This window comes from Python bivittatus, unplaced genomic scaffold (genome assembly GCF_059951505.1).
Source record: "Python bivittatus isolate LINGU-HERP-01145 unplaced genomic scaffold, Pbiv_v1 ctg000960_np1212, whole genome shotgun sequence".
NCBI classification, from domain to species: Eukaryota; Metazoa; Chordata; class Lepidosauria; order Squamata; family Pythonidae; genus Python; species Python bivittatus.
The window spans coordinates 9,883,459-9,911,457 of record NW_028277124.1 but is presented as its reverse complement, the minus strand read 5'-3'; the positions used below and the strand labels follow the sequence as shown (position 1 = coordinate 9,911,457).

The 27,999-nt window shown below is 39.3% G+C and overlaps 2 protein-coding genes across 2 annotated transcripts in view; both read right to left on the bottom strand.

The window, feature by feature from the left end:
* LOC103056622 (uncharacterized) overlaps positions 1–8,036 on the bottom strand; it is a 118,213-nt gene extending 110,177 nt beyond the window's left edge. Inside the window, exons 1-2 of the mRNA XM_088131364.1 lie at positions 5,368–8,036; positions 15–2,495 (exon numbers count right to left, since the gene is read on the bottom strand). Of these exons, the coding sequence (XP_087987490.1) occupies positions 15–2,495; positions 5,368–7,788 (4,902 nt within the window). The 5' untranslated portion in view covers positions 7,789–8,036. The remainder of the gene's footprint in view (positions 1–14; positions 2,496–5,367) is intronic.
* On the bottom strand, positions 7,954–27,940 carry LOC148213629 (uncharacterized). Its single transcript, XM_088131363.1, has 4 exons — positions 25,026–27,940; positions 18,350–20,775; positions 10,696–13,155; positions 7,954–8,028 (listed from the first exon to the last, which is right to left on the bottom strand). Exons 1-4 carry the CDS (start codon positions 27,463–27,465, stop codon positions 7,954–7,956), a joined length of 7,401 nt encoding a protein of 2,466 aa, XP_087987489.1. The 5' UTR covers positions 27,466–27,940.
* Between the last annotated feature and the right edge of the window lie 59 nt (positions 27,941–27,999).

Sequence of the window (27,999 nt, the reverse complement as noted above, 5' to 3'; positions counted from 1 at the left end):
AAAAGTAAACTCACCAGATTGGTTCTATCCATCTCAGAATTTAGGATATTATTTTCATTGCTTGCTAAAAGCACATCAGACTTTTGGTTGCATGAAATATATTCTGCAGCTTGAATTTTGGGTGCTGGAAAAGTGAATTCATGTATCTTGGACTCGGATGATAAGCAGAGCTGATAGGAATATGGAATTGTCCCTTCCTCATAATTTGGTGGGAATACAATAGCATTGCTTGAATGGGGAACAGGACTGAAGCACTGAAGGAACTTTGGGTTCCCTGACTGTCGGAGTTTCATCATAATGACCAGAGTTACAGTCAAGAGGAATAGAAATGAGATCAAAGTTAAGGCCAGCACTAGGTAGAATTGCAGCTCAGACTGATGCTCTGAATCAGTGGTTTGGTTACTTATTTCTGGAAGTGCCTCTTGGAAGTTTTCAGCAAAAACCAGATTGAGACTGACTGTAGCAGAGAGTGGGGGCTGCCCGTTATCCTTTACTAAGACCACTAGCTTCTGCTTCAGAGCATCTCTTTCCAAAAACGTCCGCAACGTCCTGATTTCACCAGTGTGGGCACCAATTGTGAAGAGCCCTGGCTCAGTGGCTTGCAGTAGATGATAGGAGAGCCACGCATTGTGCCCAGAGTCGGCATCCACAGCCACCACCTTCGTAACCAGATAGCCCACCTCTGCTGAGCGAGGCACCATCTCAAAGGAGGCTGAGCCCTCTGCTCCTTGAGAAGGATACAGAATTTGAGGACTTTGGTCATTTTGGTCCAGGATGAAGACCTTCAGTGTGGCATTGCTGCTGAGAGGTGGGGAGCCTCCATCTTCAGCCTTCACCTGTACCTGAAACTCTCTGAGTTGCTCATAGTCAAAAGACCGCTGAGAATAGAGCGTGCCAGTTTCTGAGTTAATGGAGAGGTAAGACGGGAGAGGTAGTTCCTCTATTTTGCTAGTGAGGATGGAGTACGTGATCCTAGCATTGCGGCCAAGATCGGGATCTACAGCTTTGATGCTAAAGATGGAGGAGCTAGCAGGATTGTTTTCTGGCACGTGGACAGTGTAAGAGGATTTCTCAAAGGCAGGGGCATTATCGTTGATATCTGAAATCTCTAGTGAGATGGTTTTCAGTGTAGAAAGAGGGGGTGAACCTTTGTCTGTGGCTGTGATTGTAAGATTGTATGCTGGGGTGCTCTCTCTGTCTAGGGGACCATCTGTAAGCAGCTTATAATAGTTATTAGAGGCAGATACTATTTTGAATGGAAAAGCGTTTTGTAAATGGCAATTAACCTCCCCATTATCCCCTGAATCTCTATCATTTATATTGATAAGGGCTACTAGTGTTCCTAATTCAGAATTTTCAGGAATTTCACTGGATGAGGAGGCAAGAATCACTTCTGGGGCATTATCATTCACATCTAATAGGTTTATTTCAACATTACAGTGAGCTACTAAACCACCTCCATCCCTTGCTTCCACCGTTATTGTATACTTCTCTGTTTCCTCAAAGTCTAGGTCTTCCCAAACTGATATAATTCCATGTTCTGGATCCAAATCAAATTTCCGATGAGCGTTATCAGCAATATTTCTAAAGCAATAGTTGATCTGTCTATTGGAACCTTCGTCTCTGTCTGTGGCTTTCACCTGTATAACAATAGATCCTTTTGATGCATTCTCTTTGAGGCTGACCATATAGAGTTCTTGACTGAAGATGGGTGAGTTGTCATTGGCATCGATGATCCTGATCCATATTTTGGCTGTTCCAGTTTTTGCTGGATGCCCTCCATCAACAGATGTAAGTGTTAAATTAATACTACTTTCACTTTCGCGGTCTAGCTGTTTCTTTAACACTAATTTTGGATATTGTTTTCTATTTTCCACCTGTCTAAATTCAAGAATGAAATTCTGATTAATGCTTAGATGATAATCCTGGAGCGAATTTGTCCCAATATCAGGATCTTCTGCTTGTTCAAGAAGAAATGTGGCTCCTGGTAAAGAGGATTCAATTATCTCTAGCTTGATATCACCATTTAAGAAATGTGGTGCATTATCATTAATATCCTGGATCTCTACTGTTATATAAAATATGGCCATAGGGTTTGCACACACTGCTTCAAAACTGATGGGGCAGAAAGCAGTTTCCCCACAGATTTCCTCTCTGTCAATCCTGTCATTTACATACAGATTCCCATTTTTGGCATTAATGGAGAAGTATTGCCTTTTGCCTAAAGAAAGGATATGCAGGTTGCGATTTCCTACTTCTGCAGGATTCAGTCTCAAATCCTTAGCAAGATTCCCCACAATGGAACCCTTTCCCATTTCCTCTGGAATTGAATAGCGAACGTGCTCCGAGACAGTCTGGCAGAGGAAAGACAATAAGAAGAGGATTCGTACTTGCCTTTTTACAGATCTGCTCTTAGCTTTGCTCCTGCCGTCCATCCCACTTGCTGTGAAAAATGCTTTGTGCGATCCAGTAAGCTGAGGAGTTTCAAATTCCCATTAGGACACCGAAAGACAGGCAGCATAGAGAGGGTCCTGGGTTTCTCCTGAGTTTATCTACATTGCAGTGGTTTTCTTTTCTCAGCCATGGTCTTTGCATATCCCTCAATCTGCTCTTTGACTCCTCTGCACTCAATGACTGGATAGTCAGAATGCAGGAAGCCCCATTAGATTTCCAATTCCTCTCTGAGAACTACGTTGGCCAACAGCGGCGCTCTGAGTCTCAGATGCAGAACTGCAAGAAGTGCCTGGATCTAGGTTTTTAAAAAGAAATAACCTGAAACCTCCTACAGATAATAATGCAATCTCTTTTAAATTGCAGATTTTTAGTTCTTGGTAGAAGAAATAAATCATATTTACATAACTGCCCAGAGTTGCTGGGAGTTGGGTGCCATATAAATTTAATTATTATTATTAATAATAACAACAATAATTGCAGTTAAAAATAACTATGTATTTATTGAAAACTGAAATTGAAAAGTACAGGCAAGGAAAGTTTAAAGCTGGGTCCTATATGGCGCAACACAGACTTACCCCTTTCAAAAGTTATTACTAAATTGCAGTTTTTAATATGATAGAAAGATATTGCGTGGAGAATAATTGTATTAACTGTATCTAATTAACATGATTTAATTTTTATAACAAGCAAATTTATATCTAATTGAGTTTTGCCCTGGCTCTGCCTCCTTTTTGAAATCTGCCCTGCAACCAGCCTTCCAAAGGCCATATGTGGAGCTCAGGTCAGAAATGCTGGCACACTTTGGATTGAAGAAATGGGGTTCTAATATTTAATTCTTCATAGGTCATGCTACGAAAGTCTCTTTGTTTCAACTTCAGAAAAAGGGTAACTGTGGTAGTATAAATACTATCTGAATTAGGAGAAATCTTGAGCAATCAGTCTTTTAATGTCCTGTTGCAGTTTTGTCAGCTACTAATGTAACATTCTTATGGGTGAATGTATTAAGTTCCTATATTTGTTTAGTTACAAGATGGTCAAGGAATGTGTGTATGAAAATCTGAATTTTCATTCTACACCCATCTCTTCAGCATTTAATTCCAAATTACATGAGTCAGTAGTATGATGTAGTAGCAAAAAAGGCAAATGCAATTTAGCTTCATGAAGAAGAATGGAATTTTAAATCATGAGAAGTAGCTGTTTAAATTTATTTTACATTAGTCAGACCCCATCATTGTAGTATCATTTGTGAGCACCCACATTAAGAAGGATTCAGACAAATTGAAAGCAGACTCAAAGAACTAAAAGAATAACCATGGAAATATAAATATGAAGCGATATCGAAGGGATTGGGTATGTTTAAGCTGGGGGAAATAATTATTTGTTTACTATCTTTTTTGTGACTCTTGGCAATCAAAATAATTATGAGATTGTTAATATAAGAAGTGAAAAAAGAGAAAAAAGAAAAAGAAGAGAAGAGAAAAGAAAAGAAGAGAAGAGAAGAGAAGAGAAGAGAAAGAAGAGAAAGAAGAGAAAGAAGAGAAAAAAGGGTACTTTTCAAGCACTCCAATGGTATAATAGAGGAAAAGGACAAATGCTTTCTCTCCCATTTCAGGATGTAGGACATACAATAATAGATTTAAGTTCTAAGAAGGCAGGTTCTAAATGTTACAAAGAATTTTCTGACACTCACAATGGTTTGACAAAGGAACTATCTGCCTACAGATGCAATCGACTCTCCTTTCTTGGATGTGCTCAGTGTAGATTGCAATCTCCATAGAATGCTTTAATTTGGACTCCTGTATTCAAGAGAGGACAGGAATGGTAGCCAAAATGGCCTGAATCTATGATTCTATGGCCTTGGACCTGGATCTTGACTAATTCTAAGTTTCTTTGATTCTATGATCATAAAACTTGTGTTATAGCCCATGACTATAGACCTATTAACTTTGTATGACCACTGCATTTTAAAATGGAATACCAATACTACCTATATTTAAAAAAGGGTTTTAATTTAACTGTGGTTTTTTAAAATCGGTCTATCATTCACACATCACAAATATAAAGCACTTCTCTAAATGGAGTGGTAAAGCCACTGGCCATATCCAGGTTACCAAAGTAACGGAATGGCACTTATAATGAAAAGCATCCAAAATGCAGAACTTGATGAGATCTTAGAATCTTCTCCTAATTAGATATATTAAAATAGGCGATATAGATTTCCGAAACTTTCTTATTAGAAAACTTTCTATATATAATGAAAGAAAGCCTAAGATAAATACAAAAGTACTCTATTATCTGGGGAAGATCTTTGTTCTAGCAAATATTTTGAGACCATAAAACACAAAACATATTTACTTATCTAAATTAAGTAAACACTTGGATTCAGAAATAGGTAGTCAAACCTTGAAGTAATATGTATCAGCATATTTCTGAAAGTATTATGAACCACCCCTCATCTAGTATATGTCCTTCAAAATTATAGCAGTAATTTATGCAAGAATATTTCAAATGCTACCATGAAATAATATGTTCAAACTGACGTAAAAACTCACTATCTACTTAAATAGAATAATAGTCTGATTAAAATCCTTAACTTCATGCAAATACTAATTACTTAGACAAAAGAAATGCAGAAATAAAATTAATATGACAATTTCTCTTATGTTAAAACACTATGGAAGTTCTTAAAAAAGGAAACTTACCTTGCTATTTTACTCAGTTGGACAATTCACATTAATTACTGCATTTTCTCAGAAAGGCATGTTAAATGGCTCAGTGAAATATTGCGAAGAAATATAATTTTAGGTGCCATAATGGTAAAATAGAATGGAATCTACTTTGGAATAAACATGTATAGGAGTGTGCTGTCTCTTAGGGGTGGAGTTATGGAGTTTGCAATGAAATCATATTTACCTTCCCATTATTCTCCACCTCAGGCTGTAATGTTTCTCCTCCATTGCCTCCAAGAACCATCTCAGATTTTTCACCACAAACCACATTCTCAGCAATATGAATGTTCGGTGCCAGGAAGGTAAATTCATTCTTTCTGGATTCTGAGGAGAGGCAAAGTTGGTAGGAATAAGGCAGCGTCCCATCTTGAAAATTGGGTGGAAATATGACCCCAGTCGTGGAATGGGAAACGGGGCCAAAACACGGTAGGAAGCTGGAACTTCCTGACTGCCTGAGTTTGATGGCAATGGCCAGAATCACTGACAAGAGGAATAAAAAGGACATCACAGCTAAGGCCAGCACCAAATAGAACTGCAGGTCAGACTGATCCTCTGAGCTGTTCGTCTGGGTTTTCATCTCCGGAAGGGCCTCCTGGAAGTTCTCAGCAAACACCAGGTTCAGAGTGACGGTGGCTGAGAGAGGTGGCGGCCCATTATCCTTCACCAGAACGATGAGTCTCTGCTTCACAGCATCCCTCTCCAGAAAGGTTCTCGCTGTCCTGATCTCACCCGTATGAGACCCAACAGTGAAGAGCGCCGGCTCTGTGGCTTGAATCAGGTGGTAGGAGAGCCAGGCGTTGTGTCCGGAATCAGCATCCACAGCCACCACCTTTGTTACCAGATAATCTGCCTCGGCTGAACGAGGAACCACCTCAAAGTGGGCAGAGTCTTTGGATTCTGGCAAAGGGGACAGGATTTGGGGGCTGTTATCATTCCGATCCAGGATAAACACCCTGACCGTGACATTGCTGCTGAGCGGGGGACTACCACCATCTTGGGCCTTCACCTGCATCTGGAATTCCCTGAACTGCTCATAGTCAAAGGATCTCTGGGCGTAGATGGTGCCAGTCTCAGAATGAATGGAGATACAGGAAGAGATGGGAAGTTCTTCAATGTTGCTGGTGAGGATGGAATATGTGATCCGTGAGTTCTGGTCCACATCTGGATCAAAGGCCTGAATCTGGAAGATGGAAGCACCAGAGGGATTGTTTTCTGGCACATAGATGCTGTAGGAAGCTTTCTCAAAAGCAGGGGCGTTGTCATTGATATCAGAGATTTGTAGTGAGATGGTTTTGTGGGTGCTCAGTGGAGGAGTTCCTTTGTCAGTGGCTGTGATTGTAATATTATACTGAGATGCTTTTTCCCTGTCCAGAGGTCTGTCTGTCAGGAGTGTGTAGTAATTATTAGATGATGGAAGAATCTTGAATGGCAAGCCATCTTCTAAATAACAAAATACCTTTCCATTATCACCAATGTCCTTGTCATTTGTTTTAATTAGAGCAATAACTGTTCCAGACTGAGAATCTTCCAGAATTGGACTAAAAACGGATGCGAACATCATTTCGGGCACATTATCATTCTCATCAAGGACTCTTATTTCTACTTTACAATGGGTCATTGATCCACCTCCATCTTTTGCTGCTACTGTCATCACATATTCTCTGGTTTCCTCAAAGTCCAACGATTCCACAAGAGAAATTATTCCACTGGTTGAATCCAGGCTGAATTTCTTATTTGCACTCAGTGGCATATTGCTGAAATAATACCTGATTTCTGCATATGAACCTTCATCTTTATCTGAAGCTTCAAGCTGCAGCACAAGGAACCCAACTGGTACATTTTCCCTCAGACTGACTGTGTAGATTTCTTGGGTGAATATAGGTGGATTATCATTGGCATCGGTGACATTGATCCGTATTTGGGCTGTTCCGGTTTTTCTGGGTTTCCCCCCATCCAGCACAGTAACTGTCAGCTGAAGGGTTGGTTCACTCTCGCGATCGAGTGGTTTCTGCAGTACTAAGTCTGCAAACCTATTTCCATCCGGACTCTCTTTCACATCCAAGGAAAAGTAAGGATTGGTGCTAAGATGGTAATTCTGTAAAGCGTTTGTGCCGATATCCGGATCTTTGGCATTCCCAAGAAGGAACCTGGTGCCTGGTTGGGTTGTTTCAATGATCTCCAACTGGATTATGCTACTGAGAAACTGTGGTGCATTATCATTAATGTCCTGTATCTCTATTTTTAGATGGTAAATGTCTAAAGGATTTTCAATAACCACTTCAAGATTAAGAATGCATAGTGGGGTTGTGTCACATATTTCTTCCCTATCTATCCTGTCATTCACATAGAGGTTTCCATTATCTGCACTGATTCTGAAATACTGCACCTTGTCCACAGAGATGGCATGCATTTTGCGACTTGCCAGTTCTCTGAGATTCAGTCCTAGGTCCTTTGCCAGATTCCCTACTATAGAACCTTTTGACAGCTCCTCGGGGACTGAATAATGAATCTGCTCTGAGACGGCCCAGCAGGAAACCGAGAAGAGTAAGAGAGATAGTACTTGCCTTCCGATTGCTCTGCCATTCTCTCCTTGCCCTCGCTGCATCTCCTCTACGATAAAGTAACTGCCTCAAATTCTCATCGGAATGAAGGAAATCTCGGCTAGTAAGAAACAGGTCCCTTTCTTCTTAATTTTTGGGACCTTCCCGTTTAGCAAGACTGCTTTGCACTTGTGATCTGCTGTTTTCCCTGTCTTTAACAAATGCCGAAATCATTCTTTGGGAAGCATCTGTACAGTAGCTCTGCTCCATTCTCCTTGGCGCCCACGTTGGCTAACACCGACACCCTGAGGCCAGAGGGGACATTGCAAGGGATTCTATTCAGCAAGTAAGAGAAAAGGGGCTTGGATGTGATCCTTTTTGGCGTGTTCAGAATAAATGCTGTGTTAAGCAACACAGTTTTGGAAGATGTCCCTTCTGTTTTTTGCTTTTTATTGTTATGATGCTGTAATTGTAATGTATCTCTTTCAATGTACTTTCATTCACGTTATGAGCTCTTAATATCATGATGTCAGTGTAATGTGATACCTGTCAACTTAGAATTAACTCCACTAGAATTGGCCTGAAGAAAGGAGTACAGAATTGAGAGTTTTCTGCATTTAACAACTCTAACATACTCTGTGACATACAGGCTAGATTCCAATAATGGCATGACAATGATATTATTATTATTATCTTGAATGAACTGGTACCTAAAAGGTATGTTCAATTTCTTACTGCAGATGGCAAAATCTCAGCATTGTTACCTTGCTGCTTTGATATTTACTTTCCCTATCATAAACACAGTCTGTTTTCCTGTATATCTAAGAATATAGCTATAATGTTTTTGCTCTCAGAGTTTAGTTTATCCTCGACCATATCATGGGACAATAAGGAAAATACTATATCTTCATTTTCTATTTTTGTTTTACACAGGTTGTAGTTTTAATAACAAGAGGAAGATAGAGAATGAGGAGCATGAGTGAAAGATAGAAGATGTCTTCTATTCACACTAAGAAATACTGGTTTATTTTAAGCATTAGGAAAATGTTCTTAGCAGTAGTCTAACTTTCCCAATAGTCTGTATATTTGCCTATGACAGTTGCTGACACATTTGGAAAGGCAATTTAAATCATATAATCGTACTCCTGATCACAATGGCATGCAATAAAAAAATAAATAATAAATAATAAAAAAATTCAATTAATTTTTTTAAAAAAAATTGGAACATGGTATTCATTAATGAAACCACCCAGCATTTGAAAATATAATTGTTATAGAGACTCTTTTACATCCTTTCACTCCTCTAATACTTCTGAAAGTGTTTTTCCCACTTCTATTATATCATTTTCTATTTTATATAATGTAATTAGCATGCATAATCAGTATGCTAGCAAAGCCTTCTTTCGTAAGTAGTTCTCCTTTCATGAATGTTATTGTTCTGGTCATTATTATTATTGTGAATACTTTTACACATTTATATTTGTATAAAAAAAAGCTTTCTGTCAACGGTTAACATCATGAATGAGTATGGCATTAGTATGCATTACGTATTATTTTACTTCAAATGAGGACATTTCTGGAGTCATTTTAAAGCTACCAAGAAGTGTTTTTGAGACCTGCATATGTGCCTAACTCAAAGCTGATTCATTTCATTTATATAAAATATATAAATTGATATATTTTTCTAGCACTGCTGTCTTTGGCATGTGTGAGATCCTAAACTATACTTTACTGTCCTTTCTTTTGCATGGAATCTAAATTTCTGGCCTTTGAAATCCATAAAATGGCACTGTTGTTTGACTGAGCTCCTCTCTTTATATCAAGCAGCATAAGTAGGATCTGACACAAAGACCTTTTCACTGGTAAAAAAACTTGCTAGCTTTCATGTATCCCAAAATTGTCCTCCATATTTTAAATGCAGAAGTCTACAGCTGCAACAAGCATAAAACAAGACGTAGTTGCAAATGTCACGTTGCAATTCATATTTTGTTGCTCTATGTGAGAACCTGAGGTCAGGGGTGGATTCCACCATTTTCTTGCCAGGGCTAATGACAGTGTTATAAGGTGACAGTGGTTCTCCTTTTCTTATGATCTGTTGCTTAAGGGCAATGAAATCATGAGGAAGTGAGCCTTACTGACTTTCTTTTACTTTTAGACTTCCAAATTGTAAGCTACTTTGATAGCTTCATCAGAAAGTGTGGAATATGTTGGGAAGAAAGGAAAGCAGTGAACTTCTTTTAAAAGCCCACACTGTTTTTCATTATCTTATCTCTCTCAAGAGTAAGGCATATACACTTGGTATGGCAGCTCATTTTTACGTCTGTTAATTTGCATGAAAATTTCTCCTCTCCTTGGCAAATTAGATTAGTTTATAATTCAAACTTAGTTTATTTTATTAAAGTAAATATATAGAAAGCAGAATTGATTTTAGACAAATTACAGTCACAACAGCAAACAAAATGGGATTTCATATTATTAGCTTGTTCTTGTAAAAATTTTCAATACTAAATATTGGTGTTCATTATTGGGACATTTCATATGTATCAAATAAGGTGAACCATTGGGAATGCTTGAAATACTCTCCAACAATTACTGTTACAAGATATGCTATTGAAGAAGCATTAAAAAGTCATCCTTCATTATTTACATTTGGAGGTTATTGCTGCTTAACGTAATATCATTCAAAATATTTAAATATGGTTAAAAGGTAACCCTTTCCTTTTCTTTCACCAGAAAGAAAGATCTATGAAAAAACCATGAATTATTATTGATTTCAATCAGAAAACACCTATCTTTCTTAAAATAAAAGGAAACAATGAGTAAATAACCGATAACTGCACCATACAATACAGTAAAGATCTTCCTTTTATACAGAAATAATAGGATCTGGAAGTTGTGATTGAATCTTTTAACATTTTCATTAACAAAGAGATATAAGCTGTAAAGTTGGTACTCTTCAAAAGAAAACTCACCAAATTAGTTTTATCCATCTCAGAATTTATGATATTGGCTCCAGTAGTTGACAGGAGTGCATCAGAGTTTTGGTTGGATAAAATATATTCGGCACTTTGACCTTTGGGAGTTGGAAAAGTAATTTCATGAATCTTGGACTCGGATGATAAGCAGAGCTGATAGGAATATGGAATTGTCCCTTCCTCATAATTTGGTGGGAATACAATAGCATTGCTTGAATGGGGAACAGGACTGAAGCACTGAAGGAACTTTGGGTTCCCTGACTGTCGGAGTTTCATCATAATGACCAGAGTTACAGTCAAGAGGAATAGAAATGAGATCAAAGTTAAGGCCAGCACTAGGTAGAATTGCAGCTCAGACTGATGCTCTGAATCAGTGGTTTGGTTACTTATTTCTGGAAGTGCCTCTTGGAAGTTTTCAGCAAAAACCAGATTGAGACTGACTGTAGCAGAGAGTGGGGGCTGCCCGTTATCCTTTACTAAGACCACTAGCTTCTGCTTCAGAGCATCTCTTTCCAAAAACGTCCGCAACGTCCTGATTTCACCAGTGTGGGCAGCAATTGTGAAGAGCCCTGGCTCAGTGGCTTGCAGTAGATGATAGGAGAGCCACGCATTGTGCCCAGAGTCGGCGTCCACAGCCACCACCTTCGTAACCAGATAGTCCACCTCTGCTGAGCGAGGCACCATCTCAAAGGAGGCTGAGCCCTCTGCTCCTTGAGAAGGATACAGAATTTGAGGACTTTGGTCATTTTGGTCCAGGATGAAGACCTTCAGTGTGGCATTGCTGCTGAGAGGTGGGGAGCCTCCATCTTCAGCCTTCACCTGTACCTGAAACTCTCTGAGTTGCTCATAGTCAAAAGACCGCTGAGAATAGAGCGTGCCAGTTTCTGAGTTAATGGAAAGGTAAGACGGAAGAGGTAGTTCCTCTATTTTGCTAGTGAGGATGGAGTACGTGATCCTAGCATTACGGCCAAGATCGGGGTCTACAGCTTTGATGCTAAAGATGGAGGAGCTAGCAGGATTGTTCTCTGGCACATAGACAGTGTAAGAGGATTTCTCAAAGGCAGGGGCATTATCGTTGATATCTGAAATCTCTAGTGAGATGGTTTTCAGTGTAGAAAGAGGGGGTGTACCTTTGTCTGTGGCTGTGATTGTAAGATTGTATGCTGGTGTGCTTTCTCTGTCTAGGGGACCATCTGTAAGCAGCTTATAATAGTTATTAGAGGCTGATACTATTTTGAATGGGGAAGTATTTTGTAAATGGCAATTAACCTCCGCATTATCCCCTGAATCTTTATCATTTGTACTGATAAGGGCTACCAGTGTTCCTAATTCAGAATCTTCAGGAATTTCTCTGGATGAGGAGGCAAGAATCACTTCTGGGGCATTATCATTCACATCTAATAGCTTTAGTTCAACATTACAATGAGCTACTAATCCACCTCCATCCCTTGCTTCTACTGCTATGGTATACTTCTCTGTTTCCTCAAAGTCTAGCTCTTCCTGAATTGTTATAAGTCCATCTTGTGGATGTAAGTTGAATTTCTGATGAGCATTGTCAGCAATATTGCTAAAGCTATAGTTGATCTGGCCATTGGAACCTTCATCTCGGTCCGTGGCTTTCACCTGTATTAATGTAGACCCCTTTGATGCATTCTCTTCGAGGCTGATTTTGTACACTTTTTGACTGAAGATGGGTGGATTATCATTAGCATCAATGACTTTGATCAATATTTTAGCTGTTCCAGTTTTTGGAGGGTTCCCTCCGTCAAGAGCCGTAAGTGTCAAACTAATGGCACTTTCACTTTCACGATCCAACTGTTTTTCCAATACTAATTCTGCATACTTGTTTACAGAGTCACGTTTGCTAATATCTAGAATAAAATATTGGTTAATTGTTAGATGATAATCCTGGAGTGAATTTGTCCCAATATCAGGATCTTCTGCTTGTTCAAGAAGAAATGTGGCTCCTGGTAAAGAGGATTCAATTATCTCTAGCTTGATATCATCATTTAAGAAATGTGGTGCATTATCATTAATATCCTGGATCTCTACTGTTATATAAAATATGTCCATAGGGTTTGCACACACTGCTTCAAAACTGATGGGGCAGAAAGCAGTTTCCCCACAGATTTCCTCTCTGTCAATCCTGTCATTTACATACAGATTCCCATTTTTGGCATTAATGGAGAAGTATTGCCTTTTGCCTAAAGAAAGGATATGCAGGTTGCGATTTCCTACTTCTGCAGGATTCAGTCTCAAATCCTTGGCAAGATTCCCCACAATGGAACCCTTTCCCATTTCCTCTGGAATTGAATAGCGAACGTGCTCTGAGACAGTCTGGCTGAGGAAAGACAATAAGAAGAGGATTCGTACTTGCCTTTTTACAGATCTGCTCTTAGCTTTGCTCCTGCCGTCCATCCCACTTGCTGTGAAAAATGCTTTGTGCGATCCAGTAAGCTGAGGAGTTTCAAATTCCCATTAGGACACCAAAAGACAGGCAGCATAAAGAGGGTCCTGGGTTTCTCCTGAGTTTATCAACATTGCAGTGGTTTTCTTTTCTCAGCCATGGTCTTTGCATATCCCTCAATCCTGCTGTTTGACTGCTCTGCACTCAATGACTGGATAGTCAGAATGCAGGAAGCCCCATTAGATTTCCAATTCCTCTCTGAGAACTACGTTGGCCAACAGCGGCACTCTGAGTCTCAGATGCAGAACTACAAGAAGCATCTTAAAGAAAGAACATTGTTTTTTTTCCATTTTACTGATGATGTTGTATGATTATGAAGGACTGCTTGTATAGTTTGCTAAGTATGTTTCTTGTGTACTTTATCAGTAGTAGAAGCAATGATTTATCTGAAAGAAATCTCAGAAGTCAAAAATTATCCACAATTCTTTTCAGTAGTGCTCATAGTTTTTTTGAAATTGATAACTGGGAAACCCTTTATTAGAATGATCCACATGACAGAAAAGCACAGTGTTTGCAAGTTTTTGAGTGCTCCAGAAATCTTCACTGAGCAAGAAGTTAGAAAAGAAGTTCAGGGTAGAAGCAGTATAGTCCAAAACATAGGCTAGATGTTTCAGCCACGAATTCTGCAGTTGAAAGTCAGTCCCTAAAAGGTAGTTGTTGACCAAATGCAGAGTCACTATTATGTGTGTTTGGTGCCAGATTATACCCATTTTTTAGAGAGAAAGGAAAAGACTATTCTGAAACTGCAAATTGACCTGTTGAATGACACTGCTCCTTTAAATTATAATTGGGAGATTGTACTATTTTATAACACAAATGTCAGTGTCTGGAAATGCTGCCCCTTTATATGTGGACTTGAATTATTTTATGCATTACAGACTTCAGTCTGTAGTAGTCTGCAATATACAGAAATGAGCAGCTGAGTAAAGAGATGGTGGCGTTGTGATAATAAATACACATTCTCTGTGAAGTTGAATCTTCAAATATATAGATGGACATGTGTGACATCAGAAGCCTACCTATAAGTATGCAAAGCTTTGAGATACATATATTCCCTGGGGGAGGGATTTTCAAGAAATCTTTTGAAAGTTTACAGTAGGGCTCCCTGAAGGCTTTGGCATCATGATATAGGACTGAATTTCTCAGGCTTCTCTGCATACCTTCAATAGAAAAACAGAAATAACGCTCCCCAAGTAGAGGATGCCCAGTCAAATGTAGTGGCTTTTTATTCTTCTACCTTCTTCCTTTGGCATTCTAGTATAATTGGAAGGATGGTGGGTGCTTTGAAAGTCTGGGGGAACATAGCTTTTTTTTTTTAACATCACTTTAATTTGCCTCTTCAGACAGATCCCTTTAGTGCCTAACTCTCTTCTACTCAATGTTATAATGATGTTCAAGAAATAAAATTGTATTCAATTCTTCTTGCAGTTAACTACTGAAAACTGTAATTGAAAAGTACATTTAAGGAACGTTTAAAGCTGGGTCTTATGCAGGGCAACAAAGACAGTCCTTTCAAAAGTCATTCATAAATTGTCATTTTTAATGTGATGGAAAGCGACTGCATGGAGAGTAATTATATTAACTGTTTCTAATGAACATGGTTTGATTTTTGACAACCAATTTTAAATATAATTTAGTTTTACCCTGGCTCTGCCTCCTTTTTTAAATCTGCCCCTCAACCTGCCTTCCAAAGGCGATACGTGGAGCTCGGCTCAGAAATGCTGGCACACCTTGGATTGAAGAGTTGGAATTCCTGTATTTAATTCTACATAGGTTATGCTATCAAAGTCTCTATGTCGCAACTTCACAAAAGGATAACTGCACTACTGTAAACGCTATCTGAGTAAGGAGAAATCTTGGATGATCACACATTTAAATCCTGTTGCACTTTTATCATCAACTAATGTTGGGCTCTCCTATTTCTCAGCCTAGAGTTTCATGTAAACATCTCTATAAAGAAGGTAGATAAAGATTCCCTTGAGCTAAGCTTAACCCCTGGTGAAAAAATTGATACCTCTTTCTAGTTTTTGTGGGAATACTTCTGACATTTCTTGTCATTGCCACCTTCTAGATGGTTTCCATTTCTCTGTCAAGCCTGCAGCTGTATGATATCCTGGGAGTCTCCCATCCATGTATTAACCTCACCTTGCTTTTCTTTTGGGGGATCAGCCAAGCTCAACCAAGATTAGCTTGGTGAGTGCTGCTACCTGGGCTTTTGCCTGATGCTCTGCTGAATATTTTTTACCATTCTTATCTACTATGGTCATTCAGCGTGATAAAAGAGAATTTGCTGGCTTTTGAAATTTCTTTAGAAGAACAAGAGATTCCAGAGAAATTCTTATGGGTGGAGTACAATGTTCCTGTATTTATTTAACTGCAAGATGCTCATGGAGTGTGTATAGTAAAATCTGATCTTTCATTCCATAATCATCTCTTCAACAGTTGATTGCAAACTGCATGAGTAAACAAGTGCGATGTGGTAGCAAAAAGACAAATACAATTTTAGTTGCATGAACAGAAATACAATTTAAATCATAGGAAGTTGTTCAAATTTATTTTGCATGGATCAGACCTCACTTTTACAGTGCCCGGAATTCAGAGAAATTGAAAACCGATTCAGAGAAGGGCTAAAAGGTTGGTCGGGGAAGTATAAATTAAACTGCATGAAGACATGTTGACAGAACTGGGTACATTTAGATGGGAAACATGATCACTTATTTGCTGCCCCTTTTTGTGACTCTTGGCAATCAAAACCATTAAGACATAGCTAAGATGTGAAGAGAAGGTATATGATACCAGTATTCAAATAGCTGAAATGATTAATACAGAAGAAGGACACACCTGAACTCTAAAAGGACGATCAGGGAATTACAAGTTAAACAGTATGAAGGGAGATCAAAATTTAGGCTGGAAAAGAAATTATTTCCTTAGTTACATATTTAGTGCCCTGTTTTGTGACTCTAGATAATTAACAACAATTATAAGAATGTCATGTTAAGATAAGAAGAGAAGGAAAACGATAGTACTTTTCAAACCTTGAAAGGATGTAATACAGAAGAAGGTCAAGGCCTTTTCTCTGTCATTTCAGAATGCAGCACATGCAACAACTAAGTTTTAAGAAAGCTGATTGCAAGTGGATTTTAGAAAGAACTTTCCAACAGTATCAGTAGTTTGACAGTGGAACCAATTATGCAGAGATGTGATTCCTTGGCTGTGTTCAAGCAGAAGCAACCTAGACTGCCATCTATCCCGGATGCTTTAGTTTGGATGCTTGCATTCAGCAGAAGACTAGATACGGTGGCCAAGCACCACGATTCTGTGGCCTTGGACCTGGAACTTGACTAATTCTGAGTTTCCTTTATTCTATTATCATAAATCTTGTGTTACAGCCCATGGCTACACACCTATTAACTTTGGATGAGTGGTACACTTTTGAAGGGAATACCAACACTACCTATGATTAAAACATTGGTTTTAATCTAACCTCTTTAGATTAAGCCTATCGTTCACATATAAATCGCTTCTCTTAGATGCCATGGTATAGCCACTGGCCATATCCAGGCTATCAGTCTAAGGGAATGCCACTTACAACAAAAAATGTCCAGAAAGCAGAACTGATTGAGACTTTAGGGGCTTCTTGTAATCAAGTTAATTAACATAACTATATAGATTATTGAAGGGTGTTTTTTTTCTAAATTAGAACCACTTGTATATCTATATAATGGAGGAATGCTTAATATTAATGTAAAAGCAAACTATTACCTGATAAATCTCTTTGATCCAGCAAGTATTTTGATACAATAAAATGCAAAAATATGTCCTTATCTAAATTAAGTAAACACTTGACAGGTAATATTAGATAAGTGTGTATGAGACTGAAAAGTGAATACTTTCAGATAGAGAACAGATAATAGGTAGTCCAACACTGATGTCTAAGGGAAAAGTACGGTATCTCTTTGTATCGGCACATTCCTAAAATCGTTATGACATACGGGAATTGGTGTATTTCCTTTAGTATAATTCAGGACATCTCTGCAAGAATAATTCAAATGTTACCTGAAAATTATATTTTAAAAAGGCTTTCCCCTCCCCCTTTAAAAACTATCATTGTAATAAGCATAGAGCGTACAACGTAAGTAGAATAGAGGCCAGTTTAAAACCTTCAAGTTCATGGAAACAGTTATTACCTAGACATAAGAAATGCAGAGTAATATGATAATTTCTCTTAGGTTAAAACACTATGGGAATTACAGTTCTTAAAAAAAAGAAACTTATCTTGCTATTGCACTCAGTTGGAGAATTCAAATTAATTATCCCACGTTCTGAGAAAGGGCATGTTAAATTGCTCACCAGAAGGAATATTGTCAAAAACCTAATTCATTAGGATTATCCTGGGAAGTCCTCTACAGTATATGCTAATCTATAATCAGGCAGCCAAAACGATAAACTCCCCTATGCTGAATACAGAATGGCAAACTAACTCTACCTCCTTTCCCAAACATCTTCTCTTAAGCAGCTCTGCCCATATGTGGAAACCAGTATGTGGAAACCTTCCGTATGCGGAAGCTACCCGAACTGTATAACAGGACCCAATTTTAGAAGGTTCTTGACCTTGGCCCACTGTGATGCTCTGCCTATTGCTGTATTGGAAGGGAAATTCAGAAGACTCCCTTATAATGACCAACTATATCCTTGTGGATCGAACGCAGTAGAATCCCCAAGCCGCGTTTTATTATAAAGCCTCTTCTACAGAGATATTAGGAACAGATATATTACACTTCTTTTAGTGAACTAACCAGGACACAATTTTTATGTTCAGCTATTGCTGACTGATCAGTACACTCTTACATCACCAGCAGTGGCCAAATTCTGCTTTGCTGCCTTTAAGTTCAGAACCCATTTCTGGTCCAGCAAGAGAAATAATCTGCACCTGGATTAAAAAAAAAAAAAATCCTAGCTGCTTTCTTTCTTTTCCTTTCCTTTAAGTAGGCTTTAAAAATTACTTTCCTTTTCTTTTATTCTCCTTTCTGTATTTTGGTCTATCACCCTAAATTGAATAAATGAATTTAAAAAAATGAACGTTAGGTGTCGGAAGGGTAAAATATCCTTCTGAGTAAACAGGTGTAGCATTGTGCTGTCTCTTAGGGGATGGATGTATGGAATTTGCAATGAAATGGTATTTACCTTCCCATTATTCTCCACCTCAGGCTGTAATGTTTCTCCTCCATTGCCTCCAAGAACCATCTCAGATTTTTCACCACAAACCACATTCTCAGCAATATGAATGTTCGGTGCCAGGAAGGTAAATTCATTCTTTCTGGATTCTGAGGAGAGGCAAAGTTGGTAGGAATAAGGCAGCATCCCATCTTGAAAATTGGGTGGAAATATGACCCCAGTCGTGGAATGGGAAATGGGGCCAAAACACGGTAGGAAGCTGGAACTTCCTGACTGCCTGAGTTTGATGGCAATGGCCAGAATCACTGACAAGAGGAATAAAAAGGACATCACAGCTAAGGCCAGCACCAAATAGAACTGCAGGTCAGACTGATCCTCTGAGCTGTTCGTCTGGGTTTTCATCTCCGGAAGGGCCTCCTGGAAGTTCTCAGCAAACACCAGGTTCAGAGTGACGGTGGCTGAGAGAGGTGGCCGCCCATTATCCTTCACCAGAACGATGAGTCTCTGCTTCACAGCATCTCTTTCCAGAAAGGTTCTCGCTGTCCTGATCTCACCCGTATGAGACCCAACAGTGAAGAGCACCGGCTCTGTGGCTTGAATCAGGTGGTAGGAGAGCCAGGCGTTGTGTCCGGAATCAGCATCCACAGCCACCACCTTTGTTACCAGATAATCTGCCTCGGCTGAACGAGGAACCACCTCAAAGAGGGCGGAGTCCTTGGATTCTGGTGAAGGGGACAGGATTTGGGGGCTGTTATCATTCCGATCCAGGATAAACACCCTGACCGTGACATTGCTGCTGAGCGGGGGACTACCACCATCTTGGGCCTTCACCTGCATCTGGAATTCCCTGAACTGCTCATAGTCAAAGGATCTCTGGGCGTAGATGGTGCCAGTCTCAGAATGAATGGAGATACAGGAAGAGATGGGAAGTTCTTCAATGTTGCTGGTGAGGATGGAATATGTGATCCGTGAGTTCTGGTCCACATCTGGATCAAAGGCCTGAATCCGGAAGATGGAAGCACCAGAGGGATTGTTTTCTGGCACATAGACGCTGTAGGAAGCTTTCTCAAAAGCAGGGGCGTTGTCATTGATATCAGAGATTTGTAGTGAGATGGTTTTGTGGGTGCTCAGTGGAGGAGTTCCTTTGTCAGTGGCTGTGACTGTAATATTATACTGAGATACTTTTTCCCTATCCAGTGGTCTGTCTGTCAGAAGTGTGTAGTAATTGTCAGATGATGGAAGAATCTTGAAGGGCAAGTCATCGTCTAAATAACAAGATACCTTTCCATTATCACCAGCATCTCTGTCATGTACATTGATGAGAGCAATAACTGTTCCAGACTGAGAATCTTCCAGAATTGGACTAAAAACAGATGCAAATATAATTTCGGGCACATTATCATTCTCATCAAGGACTCTTATTTCTACTTTACAATGGGTCACTGATCCACCTCCATCTTTTGCTGCTACTGTCATCACATATTCTCTGGTTTCTTCAAAGTCCAACGATTCCACAAGAGAAATTATTCCACTGGTTGAATCCAGGCTGAATTTCTTATTTGCACTCAGTGGCATATTGCTGAAATAATATCTGATTTCTGCATGTGAACCTTCATCTTTATCTGAAGCTTCAAGCTGCAGCACAAGGAACCCAACTGGTACATTTTCCCTCAGACTGACTGTGTAGATTTCTTGGGTGAATATAGGTGGATTATCATTGGCATCGGTGACATTGATCCGTATTTGGGCTGTTCCGGTTTTTCTGGGTTTCCCCCCATCCAGCACAGTAACTGTCAGCTGAAGGGTTGGTTCACTCTCGCGATCGAGTGGTTTCTGCAGTACTAAGTCTGCAAACCTATTTCCATCCGGACTCTCTTTCACATCCAAGGAAAAGTAAGGATTGGTGCTAAGATGGTAATTCTGTAAAGCGTTTGTGCCGATATCCGGATCTTTGGCATTCCCAAGAAGGAACCTGGTGCCTGGTTGGGTTGTTTCAATGATCTCCAACTGGATTATGCTACTGAGAAACTGTGGTGCATTATCATTAATGTCCTGTATCTCTATTTTTAGATGGTAAATGTCTAAAGGATTTTCAATAACCACTTTAAGATTAAGAATGCATAGTGGAGTTCTGTCACATATTTCTTCCCTATCTATCCTGTCATTCACATAGAGGTTTCCATTATCTGCACTGATTCTGAAATACTGCACCTTGTCCACAGAGATGGCATGCATTTTGCGACTTGCCAGTTCTCTGAGATTCAGTCCTAGGTCCTTTGCCAGATTCCCCACTATAGAACCTTTTGACAGCTCCTCGGGGACTGAATAATGAATCTGCTCTGAGACGGCCCAGCAGGAAACCGAGAAGAGTAAGAGAGATAGTACTTGCCTTCCGATTGCTCTGCCATTCTCTCCTTGCCCTCGCTGCATCTCCTCTACGATAAAGTAACTGCCTCAAATTCTCATCGGAATGAAGGAAATCTCGGCTAGTAAGAAACAGGTCCCTTTCTTCTTAATTTTTGGGACCTTCCCGTTTAGCAAGACTGCTTTGCACTTGTGATCTGCTGTTTTCCCTGTCTTTAACAAATGCCGAAATCATTCTTTGGGAAGCATCTGTACAGTAGCTCTGCTCCATTCTCCTTGGCGCCCACGTTGGCTAACACCGACACCCTGAGGCCAGAGGGGACATTGCAAGGGATTCTATTCAGCAAGTAAGAGAAAAGGGGCTTGGATGTGATCCTTTTTGGCGTGTTCAGAATAAATGCTGTGTTAAGCAACACAGTTTTGGAAGATGTCCCTTCTGTTTTTTGCTTTTTATCGTTATGATGCTGTAATTATAATGTATCTCTTTCAATGTACTTTTATTCACGTTATGAGCTCTTAATATCATGATGTCAGTGTAATGTGATACCTGTCAACTTAGAATTAACTCCACTAGAATTGGCCTGAAGTACAGAATTGAGAGTTTTCTGCATTTAACCTCTCTAACATACTCTATGGCATACAGGTTAAATTCCAATAATGGCATGACAATGATATTATTATTATTGATATTTTGAATGAACCGATACACAAAGGGAACCTCAACCTTCTTTCAGCTGAAGGCAAAGTCCTAATATTGCTTTCCTGCTGCTTTACTATTTACTTCCCTAACACAAACATACCGCTTTTGTCCTTTATATCTAAGAATATAGCTCCAGTTGTTTTTTCCAGAGTTTCAGTTTATCTTCAGCCATATCACAGTGCAATAAGGAAAATAATAAATCTCTTTTTTCTGTTTCTTTCTCTTTTACATTCTGTACATAGCAGTTCTAATAGCAAGAAGAAGATTGAAGAACTTTTCAATTCACATGTAAATCAATGTTTGTGATTTACAATAATCTGTGGTTACTATGGGCTATGCTTATAGCCCCCAGCCTCCATTCAGCGCTACTGGTACAGATCCCTGTACTACCTATGGGAAAAAAAGTTGTTGGTTTTTGTTGTTTGTTTTTATGTTGCATTTGAATTCAGTTCAAAAAGAAGTTGTTTAGATGTATTTTTGTCCACATTGGGATGTGGACAAAAAAGTAAAAACTACACTATAGAATCTCAACAAGTCAACAGCTGTTAGATATATGCCAATTCATTTTTTATGTTGATGCTATTATTTATTATTGTAAGACCAAAGAAAAGTATATATGCAAGAGAAAATAAATATATTGTGTGTGTGAGTGTGCTGAGTATGTTGATGTGCATGGGGGAAGCTGTTTGAAATTATATTTTCCATACCAGAAGACTTGTGCCTACAGCTGTTTGAGCCAGTTTTCACTGGTATTGCCCCCTTCCATTTCTCTCTGACCTGTTCTACTACCCCCCCCCCATCTTCTTCTAACTAAAACCCATCTTCAGCAGCTACACTTGTTTTTTTTCAAATGAGTTGGTCCATTGGTCAACTGGTCAACCTAGAAAGTGCCAAGTCCTGACACAGACTAGCTTTTCCCAACTTAAAATATCAGCCATAGAGTAGGCTAGGTCAGGGAATAGACAATGCAGGGACCACTGGAACACTACTGCTATAGGATGTAATACCAGAATCTTGGAGGCCTGCCAACGTATCCCTCTACCCTCCCCATACTAAATAGAATCAAGCTGAGGTTATCTTGAGTTTGTTTCTCACCCCTTCTTTCCCAGGACTGAATTGTTTAATTACAATTCTTGTATTCCCTCTTCCAGGTTATATCTGTACTCCTCTACCTAAGTAAAATAATTGGAAGTGTACCTGAGAGGACTTCTCTCTTATACATCTTTAGCCTGTGCAGCAGGGAATTTCCTCCCTGTGACCACTGCTGCCAGGTGCCCTGGCTCCTCACATAATGTTCTTAGAGTAGTTTAGAGTTCCCACTTCCACCCCTTAGCTAACATCCTTCCTCAAACTCCACCTTCTGAACAAATTGGACAACCATTAGATGGCAGACAAGAGAGACAAAGACCTCTAACTCTGCTGCCATGGCTGATAGATTAATTCATAGTTATAAGTTTCCTTCAGCTCTCTGAAATATATACAGATTTAATATTATGTCATGCTCTGTATATGAAATTTTACAGGATTTGCATGTAATGTGACATCTGTGTATCTCTCTGACAGCTTAAGGGAAGATAGACTGTAGACCCTATTCTGATAGGTCCTATATATTGCTTCCTGCAACCCCACTGAGCATCAGGACCTGGATGACTCCAGAAGTGAAGGTCTAAAGTTGACCTGCACTGTGGTAAACATGGATGAATTATTCATTTAATCAATCAGTCTGAGTGACTAGACTCAACAGAAGATGAAATGAGAAATAACATTAATAAGAGTGCTTCTTCTCCCCAAATATGAATGTTCCCAAGAAATGGTTAAACAGTTTAGGAAGAGATGACCTGCACAACAATCCAACCCTCTCAGTCTGATCATCTGGCACATTGATCTTTCCTCAGGGTAGATAAGGTGTCCCTGGTTTTTCAAAAATTAACAGCCATGAATGATAAACTTGATACATTGTATCCATTTTTGATTGCGTTTCTGACAGATTGTGGAATGATTCAATTTCTTAGCTGGGGAGACTATTTGTTGATTCCTGAATAAGCTGAAATGCCATTTCCAGCTTTCTATCAGAAACAACACCATTAAGAAGCCTAGGTGTCGTTCTTGGAAGGTGTTCAGGCTCCTCTGAGTCCCCTGTCCCCTGTTCCAATATCCCAATGTGATTTCGATATCATGGAATGACTCTGTAGATATTCTGATGTCTGCAGAATTTTTATTACATGTAAATTCTGTGTATGTTATTTCAAATGAGGACACATTTTAAAGTTACCAAGGTGAGTTTTTTGAGGCCTGCTTATGTGCCTAACTCAATGCTGATTCACTTCATTTATATCACAGCATATAAATTAATATGAGTTAATTTTTCTAGCAGTGCTGTCTTTGGCATGCATGAGATCCTAAACTATACTGTACTTTCTTCTGCGTGGAACCTAAATTTCCAGCCTTTGAAATCCATAAAAATGGTTTTATTGTTTGACTGAGCTCTTCCCTTTATATCAAGCAGCAGACGTTAGGCTCTGTCACAAAGACCTCTTCACTGGTAAAAACCTTATTGGCTTTCACGTATCCCAAAATTGTCTTCCATAATATAAATGCGGAAGCCCACAACTGCAACAAGCAAAAACCACGACATAGCTGCAAATGTTACGTTGCAATTCATATTTTGTTGCTCTATGTGAGTACCTGAGGTCAGGGGTGGATTCCACCATTTTCTTGCCAGGGCTAAGACAGTGTTATAAGGTGACAGTGGTTCTCCTTTTCTTATGATCTGTTGCTTAAGGGCAATGAAATCATGAGGAAGTGAGCCTTACTGACTTTCTTTTACTTTTAGACTTCCAAATTGTAAGCTGCTTTGATAGCTTCATCAGAAAGTGTGGAATATGTTGGGAAGAAAGGAAAGCAGTGAACCTCTTTAAAAAGCCCACACTTTTTCATTATCTTATCTCTCTCAAGAGTGAGGCATATACACTTGGTATAGCACCTTTGACTTATTTTATGTCTCTCAATTGGTAAGAAAATATCTCCTATGCTTGGCAAATTAGATTAGTTTGTAATTCAAATGCAATTAGTGTAATCTATTAAAATAAATATATAGAGAGCAGAAGTGATTTAGACAAATTACCGTCACAGTGGCAAACAAAATGGGATTTCATATTATTAGCTTGTAAAAATCATCAACACTAAATATTGGCGTTCATTATTGAGACATTTCATATGTACCAAATAAGATGATCCATTGTGAATGCTTCAGATGCTCTCTATCGGTTACTATTAGAAGGTTTGCTATTCTAGAACCATTAAAAAGTCATCATTTTTTACATTTGGAGGTTATTGCTGATATTTCATTAAAAGCATTTACATGTGATTGAAATGTAGTTCTTTCTTTTCACTAGAAAGATCTATGAAAAACCATCAATTCTCAGGTGTTTTCAGTCACTACTTATAAAACAACTATGCTTCTTAAAATAAAATGAAACAATAAGCAAACGGCAGATAACTGCACCATACAATACAATAAATAACCTTCTATATAGAAATTATAGGATCTGGTAATTGTTATACAATCTTTAATACATTTTCAATTTCAGTAACAAGATATATAAACTGTAAAGCTGGTACTCTTCAAAAGAAAACTCACCAAATTAGTTTTATCCATCTCAGAATTTATGATATTGGCTCCAGTAGTTGACAGAAGTGCATCAGAGTTTTGGTTGGATAAAATATATTCGGCACTTTGACCTTTGGGAGTTGGAAAAGTAATTTCATGAATCTTGGACTCGGATGATAAGCAGAGCTGATAGGAATATGGAATTGTCCCTTCCTCATAATTTGGTGGGAATACAATAGCATTGCTTGAATGGGGAACAGGACTGAAGCACTGAAGGAACTTTGGGTTCCCTGACTGTCGGAGTTTCATCATAATGACCAGAGTTACAGTCAAGAGGAATAGAAATGAGATCAAAGTTAAGGCCAGCACTAGGTAGAATTGCAGCTCAGACTGATGCTCTGAATCAGTGGTTTGGTTACTTATTTCTGGAAGTGCCTCTTGGAAGTTTTCAGCAAAAACCAGATTGAGACTGACTGTAGCAGAGAGTGGGGGCTGCCCGTTATCCTTTACTAAGACCACTAGCTTCTGCTTCAGAGCATCTCTTTCCAAAAACGTCCGCAATGTCCTGATTTCACCAGTGTGGGCACCAATTGTGAAGAGCCCTGGCTCAGTGGCTTGCAGTAGATGATAGGAGAGCCACGCATTGTGCCCAGAGTCGGCGTCCACAGCCACCACTTTCGTAACCAGATAGCCCACCTCTGCTGAGCGAGGCACCATCTCAAAGGAGGCTGAGCCCTCTGCTCCTTGAGAAGGATACAGAATTTGAGGACTTTGGTCATTTTGGTCCAGGATGAAGACCTTCAGTGTGGCATTGCTGCTGAGAGGTGGGGAGCCTCCATCTTCAGCCTTCACCTGTACCTGAAACTCTCTGAGTTGCTCATAGTCAAAAGACCGCTGAGAATAGAGCGTGCCAGTTTCTGAGTTAATGGAAAGGTAAGACGGAAGAGGTAGTTCCTCTATTTTGCTAGTGAGGATGGAGTACGTGATCCTAGCATTACGGCCAAGATCGGGGTCTACAGCTTTGATGCTAAAGATGGAGGAGCTAGCAGGATTGTTCTCTGGCACATAGACAGTGTAAGAGGATTTCTCAAAGGCAGGGGCATTATCGTTGATATCTGAAATCTCTAGTGAGATGGTTTTCAGTATAGAAAGAGGGGGTGTACCTTTGTCTGTGGCTGTGATTGTAAGATTGTATGCTGGGGTGCTCTCTCTGTCTAGGGGACCATCTGTAAGCAGCTTATAATAGTTATTAGAGGCTGATACTATTTTGAATGGGAAAGTGTTTTGTAAATAGCAATTAACCTCCCCATTATCCCCCGAATCTCTATCATTTATATTGATAAGGGCTACCAATGTTCCTAATTCAGAATTTTCAGGAATTTCACTGGATGAGGAGGCAAGAATCACTTCTGGGGCATTATCATTCACATCTAATACCTTTATTTCAACATTACAGTGAGCTACTAATCCACCTCCATCTCTTGCTTTTATCCCTATGGTATATTTCTCTGTTTCTTCAAAGTCTAGCTCTTCCTGAATTGTTATAAGTCCATCTTGTGAATCTAACTCAAATTTCTGATGAGCATTATCAGCAGTATTGCTAAAGCTATAGTTGATCTGGCCATTGGAACCATCATCTTTGTCTGTAGCTTTCACTTGTATTACGGTAGATCCCTTTGATGCATTCTCTTTGAGGCTGATTTTATACATTTTTTGACTGAAGACAGGTGGGTTGTCATTAGCATCTATTACTGTAATCTGTATTTTGGCTGTTCCAGTTTTTGCAGGGTTTCCTCCATCAAGAGCCGTAAGGGTTAAACTAACAGTACTTTCACTTTCATGATCCAACTGTTTTTCCAGTACTAATTCTGCATACTTGTTTACAGTATCTTGACTGCTAATTGCTAAGATGAAGTACTGATTAATGCTTAGATGATAATCCTGGACAGTATATATTCCAATATCGGGATCTTCTGCCTGTTCAAGGGGAAATGTGGCTCCTGGTAAAGTGGATTCACTTATCTCTAGCTTGATATCACCATTTAAGAAATGTGGTGCATTATCATTAATATCCTGGATCTCTACTGTTATATAAAATATGTCCATAGGGTTTGCACACACTGCTTCAAAACTGATGGGGCAGAAAGCAGTTTCCCCACAGATTTCCTCTCTGTCAATCCTGTCATTTACATACAGATTCCCATTTTTGGCATTAATGGAGAAGTATTGCCTTTTGCCTAAAGAAAGGATATGCAGGTTGCGATTTCCTACTTCTGCAGGATTCAGTCTCAAATCCTTAGCAAGATTCCCCACAATGGAACCCTTTCCCATTTCCTCTGGAATTGAATAGCGAACGTGCTCCGAGACAGTCTGGCAGAGGAAAGACAATAAGAAGAGGATTCGTACTTGCCTTTTTACAGATCTGCTCTTAGCTTTGCTCCTGCCGTCCATCCCACTTGCTGTGAAAAATGCTTTGTGCGATCCAGTAAGCTGAGGAGTTTCAAATTCCCATTAGGACACCGAAAGACAGGCAGCATAGAGAGGGTCCTGGGTTTCTCCTGAGTTTATCTACATTGCAGTGGTTTTCTTTTCTCAGCCATGGTCTTTGCATATCCCTCAATCTGCTCTTTGACTCCTCTGCACTCAAAGACTGGATAGTCAGAATGCAGGAAGCCCCATTATATTTCCAACTCCTTTCTGAGAACTACGTTGGCCAACAGCGGCGCTCTGAGTCTCAGATGCAGAACTGCAAGAAACATCTTGAAGAAATAACTTCAGGGTTTTTTTCCCCCCATTTTGATTACTCTGATAGTAAGGGACAGTTTGCTGAATCTATACAAGATTTGGTAAATAATGTATGTTTATGAGTGTGTGTGTGTGTATTTCATTAGTAATAGAAGCAATAACTCATCTATCTGATAAAAAATCTCAGTACCAAAGTAACCACAGTTCCTTTCATCAGCACTCCTATCTTTTCTGAAATCC